At 44.9% G+C, this 7,751-nt stretch overlaps 1 protein-coding gene across 1 annotated transcript in view; it reads right to left on the reverse strand.

Moving 5' to 3' along the window:
- The window catches only part of SNRPD1 (small nuclear ribonucleoprotein D1 polypeptide), a 10,000-nt gene extending 7,064 nt beyond the window's left edge, over positions 1–2,936 (reverse strand). Inside the window, exon 1 of the mRNA XM_017498913.2 lies at positions 2,767–2,936. Within this exon, the coding sequence (XP_017354402.1) occupies positions 2,767–2,780 (14 nt within the window). The 5' untranslated portion in view covers positions 2,781–2,936. The remainder of the gene's footprint in view (positions 1–2,766) is intronic.
- Positions 2,937–7,751: the final 4,815 nt, after the last annotated feature.

Here is a 7,751-nt window from a genome sequence, read left to right on the forward strand (position 1 = left end):
AACAAGAACAAAACTCCGTCTCAAAAAAAAAAAAAAAAAAAAAAAAAAATGCAGTGATTATGATATTGAAAAAAAAAAAAAGGTGTTCATATTTTTCAATACCAGGAAATATATACTGCATTTCACTGTATAAAATACTTACCTCAAAGAAGGAAAACAAAAAAACCATGAGTGGGATAAGAAGGGCCTGAACCTCAGTGGTGGTGTCTGGAATGAATGGAGGCTACTACAAGCAAGACAAATACATAATTATTCCTCCCTCTCTGAGCCCAGGAACCAAATGGATTCAAATTATTTTCAGATTAATCTTTCAATATCTGAATTATTTTTACTTAGTGAAACTTATAGTCAGATAATAGTGTCCTTCAGTATCAAAACACACTATTTGAACACAAAAAACAATCAAAACAGGATAACGTGGAACATGTGTATGAAGTAGGTAACACTGGCAAACAGCAATTTATCAAATGTCAAGAACATCAGGAGAGAAAAAGTCAAGCTCACCTCCCAGGTTTTTGGTTAGGGTGACAGTGAGGATAAGGATGATAACACCGCCAATGGAGATACAGAAACAAAAGTCTACTGAAAATGCCAACTAGTCAAACAATCACTTTCTGCAGGAAAGATACAGTCTTCAGTAAGAAAAAAAAATTGTTTCTAAATTTTACTTAAGACACAAAACAGGATTCAGTACAAGTATTAAAAATTATGGGAAAATTGTCTTAATATGTAGTATCTTTAAATGGAACAAACGGGATCCAATGTGTATTACATAAAATTGAACTATGAGTAGATTAAGATTCAGCTTGGCAGGTATGGAGAAATTTAAAAACAAACAAAAAAAACATTTTTTTGAGATAGAGTCTCGCTGTGTCACCCAGGCTGGAGTACAGCAGTGGCGGGATCTCAGCTTACTGCAACCTCCGCCTCCTAGGTTCAAGTGATTCTCCTGCCTCAGCCTCCTGAGTAGCTGAGATTATAGGAACGCCTCATCATGCCCACCTAATTTTTGTATTTTTAGTAGGGATTGGATTGCACCATGTTGGCCAGGCTGGTCTTGGATTCTTGACGTCAGATGATCGGTCTGCTTCAGTCTAAAAAATGTACTTTAAATTCTAGGACTTTTTTTGAGATGGACTCTCACTCTGTCATCAAGCTAAAGTGAAGTGGCATGAAGTCGGTTCACTGCAACCTCCACCTCCCGGGTTCAAGCGATTCTTTTGCCTCAGCCTCCTGAGTAGGTGGGACTACAGGCATGGGCCACCACGCTGAGCTAATTAATTCTAGGATTTCTTATCCAAAATTATAGTTCAAATAAAAATACACTAAAAATTAACCTTAAATGTCTTTTGTACCAACTCCTCCCTGAATATAATTTTTTTTTGGAGACGGAGTCGCCCAGGCTGGAGTGCAGTGGTGTGATTCTCCGCTCATGCAACCTCCCCCTGATGGGTTCAAGTGATTACCCTGCCTCAGCCTCCCAAGTAGCTGGGATTACGGGCGCACACCATGTCCCTCGGCTAGTTTTTATATTTTTAGTAAAGACAGGGTTTCACTATGTTGGTCAGGCTGGACTCGAACTGCTGACCTGAGGTGATCCACGCGTCTCAGCCTCCCAAACTGCTGAGATTACAGGCGCGAGCAGCCTCCTCCCTGATATTGAAAGCCTCTACATGTTATTTAAAACGTTTCGAACAAACGTTATTTCAGGCGTTATCTACTTTTCTGTAGTCACCACTAATCAGAAAGCTCCAACGAGGCAGGGACTCTGCCTTTTAAAAAATTCTATTACCAGTGCCTAGTATATAACAGATGCCCATAAGCTATTTAGTGGACATTGACAATCCCTGATTCAACAGGAAAGAAACGAGCTAAATATTTATAATTGCTGGCTTAGTCATGTGAAACGTCTGCCTCTGTCCTAGGTTCAGTCTCAAGGAAAAACACCAAAACCAAATCTACTTGCAGGTAGTTTGTAATTATTCACATAAGTAAAAAGTCTTCAGTACGCTCACCTAACTGACCAGGTTTATTTATTTCAAAAGAACTAAAACAGGAGAACTATGTATTATCTGGATAATCAGCCACAATTGCGTTGTGATAATTTCTGCCCTATATTAGGAGATTTTCCTAAATCAAAAGCCTATCTTAACGGGAAATTGAGGGAGAACAATCATTTATAAGTCTAAGGAGTATCAAAAGATAAAAACCAGCCGGGCAAGGTGGCTCACACCTGTAATATCAGCCCTTTAGGAGGCAGAGGCGGGCGGAACGCTTGAGCCCAAGAGTTCGAGACCAGCCTGGTCAACGAAGTGAGACCCTGTATTTAAAAACAAACAAACAAAACTTGTGGAGCCACAAGTCCTTCTCTGATTTTAAAATGTTTTGCAAACAGGTGTAATTATTTCCAGATAAACTCATCCAGCTTCTAAGTACTTTTAAGTGAGCCTGGAATTCCAGCCAAAAATCAGTAACCGTAAGAGCGAGCTGTGTCCCAGGCGGCGCGGCACCTTAAAGCCTCTAAGTCACTAGGCGGGAAGGAAGCGCTCGGCCTTTATACCCATCTCTCGGAAAACTCCCGGGATCCGTGCGCTACCCACGAGGAAGTCCGGGCCAGAGCACGAGCGGCGGGCTCAGGAGGCCGGCCGTTAGCAGGCCGCGCACACGCGGCTTTCCCGCCTCCTGCAACTGGGAGAGCTCAGCCTTCCGGACTCCAGGCCAAGCCCGCCCTTCACAGCCCCCAGAGCTACCTGGTCACCCCCTCACCTCACAAGCTTCATCCTAGCAGCGCCGTCACCCTTTGGTTCCGATAGCTCACAAAATCCAGTAACCTAATACTGATCGACGGCAGTATGAATGGCCGGAAGCGCCTACTCCAGTGTCTCCGAACGTAAAGAGCGCGCAGAGCACTGCAGACGCACGGCGGAAACGCCGAGACTGCGCTGGGTCGCATTCCCTTCCGGCCACGAGGAGCGCGACTACGGCCCCTGGCGGCTGGAGGTTGCCTTGAGCCGGCAGAGGGCGTCGAGGGCTGGTCTAGGAGGGAAAATGTCCTGCAAGAGGGAGATTCCAATAAATCCAGTTAATAGCACTGTCGCACTTCAGGAGGCCGAGGCGGGTGGATCACCTGAGGTCAGGAGTTCAAGACCAGCCTGGCCAAAATGGTGAAACTCTGTCTCTACTAAAAATTCAAAAGATTAGCTGGGCATGGTGGCCCGTGCCTGTAATCCCAGCTACTCTGGAGGCTGAGGCAGGAGAATCGCTTGAGCCCAGGAGGTGGTGGTTTCAGTGAGCCAAGATCGCGCCATTGCACTCCAGCCTAGGCAACAACAGCGAAACTCCATCTCAAAAAAAAAAAAATAGTACTGTCACCATCACGCTTCTGAACAGCAGGGCACCGTGAGTACAGCACCTAATATAAATTCCTTACTGAACGAAAAGAAGTTCTGAGATAAACCTAAATGATTACGCTGATTCTGTTCCAACACCAGGAAGTCTTTGGCATTACTTTTGTTTTGTTTCGTTTTGAGACGGAGTTTCGCTCTTGTTGCCCAGGCTGGAGTGCAGTGGCGCGATCTCGGCTCACCGCAACCTCTGCCTCCTGGGCTCAGGCAATTCTCCTGCCTCAGCCTCCTGAGTAGCTGGGATTCCAGGCATGTGCCACCATGCCCAGCTGATTTTTTTTTTTTTTTGTATTTTTAATAGAGACGGGGTTTCACTATGTTGACCAGGATGGTCTCGATCTCTTGACCTCGTGATCCACCCGCCTGGGCCTTCCAAAGTGCTGGGATTACAGGCGTGAGCCACCGCGCCCGGCCGTCTTTGGCATTACTTAATGTACCTGAAGAAAATCACACATGGGCCGGGGCCAGGTTCATGCCTGTAATCCCAGCACTTTGGAAGGCTGAGGCGGGCAGATCACTACGTCGAGATCGAGACCATCCTGGCCAACATGGTAAAACTCCGGCTCTACTAAAAATACAAAAATTAGCTGGGCATGGTGGCTCGCGCCTGTAGTCCCAGCTACTCGGGAGGCTCAGGCAGGAGAACTGCTTGAACCCGGGAGGCAGAGATGCAGTGAACCAAGATCGCGCCACTGCACTCCAGTCTGGCAGCAGAGAGCTCCATCTCAAAAAACAAAACAAAACAAAAAATCACACAATGTAGAGGATTATTTTCACTTTAAGTTTCGATCTATAAGAGAAACTTTTCAATCTTCGTCTTTCTCATCAACTCATGGGAAAAAAAATTTTTTTTTTTAATTTTTTTGAGAAGGAGTCTTGCTCTGTCGCCCAGCCTGGAGTGTAGTAGTGCGATCTCAGCTCACTGCAACCTCCGCCTCCTGGGTTCAAGCGATTCTGTGCCTCAGCCTCTCCAGTAACTGAGATTACAGGCACGCATCACCACCTCCCGTTAATTTTTGTATTTTTAGTAGAGACGGGGTTTCCTTATGTTAGCCAGGATGATCTGAACTCCTGACCTCAAGTGATGTGCCTGCCTTGGCCTCTCAAAGTGCAAAGTCCTGGGATTACAGGTGTGAGCCTCATCAAAATTTAACACAGACACTCCCCCTTCCTCTTTCAGCTTTCAGGATGCCAAGATCACCTGGCCTTTTTTCTAATCTCACTAAACACTCTGTTTTGTTTTGTTTTTTTAAGACAAGGTCTGCTCTATTGCCTAGCCTGGAATGCAATGGTATGATCAGGGCTCACTGCGACCTCAACCTTCCTGGCTCAAGCAATCCTCCCGCCTCAGCCTCCTCAGTAGCTGGGACCACCAGAGTGTGCCACCATGCCCAGCTATTTATTTATTTATTTATTTATTTATTTAAGATAGAGTTTCACTCTTGTTGCCCAGGCTGGAGTGCAATGGTGCAATCTCGGTTTACCGCAACCTCTGCCTCCTGTTTTCAAGCAATTCTCCTGCCTCAGCCTCCTGAGTATCTGGGATTACAGGAATGCGCCACCACGTCTGGCTAATTTTGTATTTTTAGTAGAGACAGGGTTTCTCCATGTTGGTTAGGCTGGTCTCGAACTTCTGACCTCAAGTGATACACCTGCCTCAGCCTCCCAAAGTGCTGCGATTACAGGCATGAGCCACTGCGCCCAGCCTTATTTTTTATTTTGTAGAGAAGAGGTATTACTACGTTGCCCAGGCTGGTCTCCAACTCCTGGGCTCAAGAGATCCTACTGCCGTGGTCTCCCAAAATGCTGGGTTTACAGCCCCAGAGCCTCCATGACCAGCCTCTAACTATTCTTTCTAAATCTCCTCAGCTGACTCTTCCTTCTGTATGGAGCCGATACAAGTTAGAGTGCTTCCCGGCTTGTGGCTGTAGTCTCTTTATGCGTACTTTTTAATTTGTATCTGTGGTTGAGACTTCATCCCTGATCAACAGAACTCTTGGATATTGTACGACAATACTTATCAAAGTTTAATGTGTGTAGGACTCACCTGGGGGAAACTTTAAAATGAAAATCTGATTCAGCTGTTGTGGGGCCTGAAATTCTGCATTTCTAATAAGACTTCAGTAGATGAAGCTGCTCCTATTCTATGAGTAACAAGGCTAAAATGGGTATTTGTGTGTTGCCTTCTCAACATCTATCCCCTTGTCTTTCCAATGTTCCTAATATTTGTGTGGTGATCCCTGTGGTCCTAAGAAAGCTGACTCCACCTTTTATAATAATTACATTCCATTACTTGTTCATAGTAGGCTTGGGATCTAAGTTAATCCTGTCAGACCTTTGGAGGGAATGCTCTTTTCTTTTGGTTATGAATGGAGAGGGAGTAACCCCTGGAGCTGTTGGGAACTTCCTTACCACCAGAAGAAGAACCAATCTCAGGACATAGTTTCGTTTGTTTGCTCATTTAGACAGGATCTTGCTTTGTTGCCCAGGCTGAGGTCCAATTGTGTGATCCTGACTCACTGCAGCCTCAGTCTCCTGGGATCAATTGATCCTCCCACCTCAGCCTCCCAAAGTGCTGGGATTATAGGGAGACACTGTGCCCAGCTAAGGACAGAGTTTCTAAAAATACCAAAACCTGTGATGTGATCAATGAGCCCCTAGATAATAAATAATGCCTGATGTTGCTATTTAGAATTAAATAGCCCTGTGGTACAGGCCTATAGTCTCACTTACTCAGGAGGCTGAGGCAGGAGGATCACTTGAGGTCAGGAGTTCAAGGCCAGCCTGGGCAGCATAGCAAGACCCCATCTCTTAAAAATGAAAAAAAAAATTAAATAAAATTAAAAATTCAGCTCCTCAGACTGGGTGCAGTGGTTCATGCCTGTAATCCCAGAACTTTGGGAGGCTGAGGTCGGGAGTTCGAGACCAGCCTGACCAACATGGAGAAACCCTGTCTCTGCTAAAAATACAAAATTAGCTGATCGTGGTGGCACATACCTCAATTTTGGTAACTACATTTCAAATACTCATGTATCTATGGCTATCCTTTTGAATAATGCAGATACATGAATATTTCCGTCATTACGGAAAGTGTGATTAGACAGTGCTTCTTGAGGACCATGTTTGTTTCCTTCTTAGCATTTAATTATTTGTTTACTTAATTATTGCCAGATACAAGAATGTAAACCAAAAGCAGGGAATTATGTCTTTTCTGTTCACTACAGAATCTCCAGCATCTAGAATAATGCCTTGTATGTAATATCCCCTCAATGAATATTTGTGAAATAACTGAATGCCTCGGATGGTCACAGTGGCTCACACCTATAATCCCGGCACTTAGGGAGGCCCAGGTGGGTGGATCACGTGAGGTCAGGGGTTCAAGACCAGCTGGCCAGCATGGTGAAACTCCATCTCTACTAAAAATACCAAAATTAGCCGGACGTGGTGGCAGATGTCTGTAATCCCAGCTACTCAGGAGGCTGAGGCAGGCGAATGGCTTGAACCCAGGAGGCAGAGGTTGCAGTGAGCCAAGACTGTGCCACTTTACCCCAGCCTGGGCAACAAAGTGAGACTCTGTCTCATAAATAATAATAATAATAATAACTGAATGCCTCCTCTATTAGGATGTATGCTCCTTGAGGAAGGAGACTTCTGTGTATTGTTCTCTGCAGTATCCCCAGCACTGAGACTTCTGTGTATTGTTCTCTGCAGTATCCCTCTCTATGTCTTGAAGGCCCTTTCAACTTTGGACTGATAAAAGAAAATAACTTGTATTTGAGGAATGAGAGTTTTTAAACTTTATCAAGCCCAGAGAAACATTAAAATGAGACAAACATCTCATTCATCTATTCAAACTGTTTGTGGTCAGGCCTGGTGGTTCACACCTGTAAATCCCAGCACTTTGGGAGGCCAACATGGGAGGATCACTTAAACCCAGAAGTTTGAGACCAGCCTGGGCAATATATTGAGACCCCATGTCTCTACTAAAAATACAAAAAAATAGCTGGGCATGGTGGTGCACGCCTGTGGTCCCAGCTACTCAGGAGGCTGAGGCAGGAGCACTGCTTGAGTCCGGTAGGTAGATGCTGCAGTGAACGGAGTTGCTGCCACTGCACTCCAGTCTGGGCAACAGAGCCAGACCCTGCCCCCCCAACACGAAACTGTTTGCTATTATTACAAGTAGCTGTAAAATACCTAATAATGTCACACCAGACAGTAAACCCCATATGCTATAGCTTAACAATGCATAGCCAATCACTAATCAATGTTATTTGTGTAAACCAATGAGAATCCCTGAAAAAAAAAAAAACAAAACTTTGTATCTCAGCTCACTCCTTGTCCAGGTTT

Source organism: Cebus imitator, unplaced genomic scaffold (assembly GCF_001604975.1).
Source record: "Cebus imitator isolate Cc_AM_T3 unplaced genomic scaffold, Cebus_imitator-1.0 Scaffold12, whole genome shotgun sequence".
Lineage (NCBI taxonomy): Eukaryota > Metazoa > Chordata > Mammalia > Primates > Cebidae > Cebus > Cebus imitator.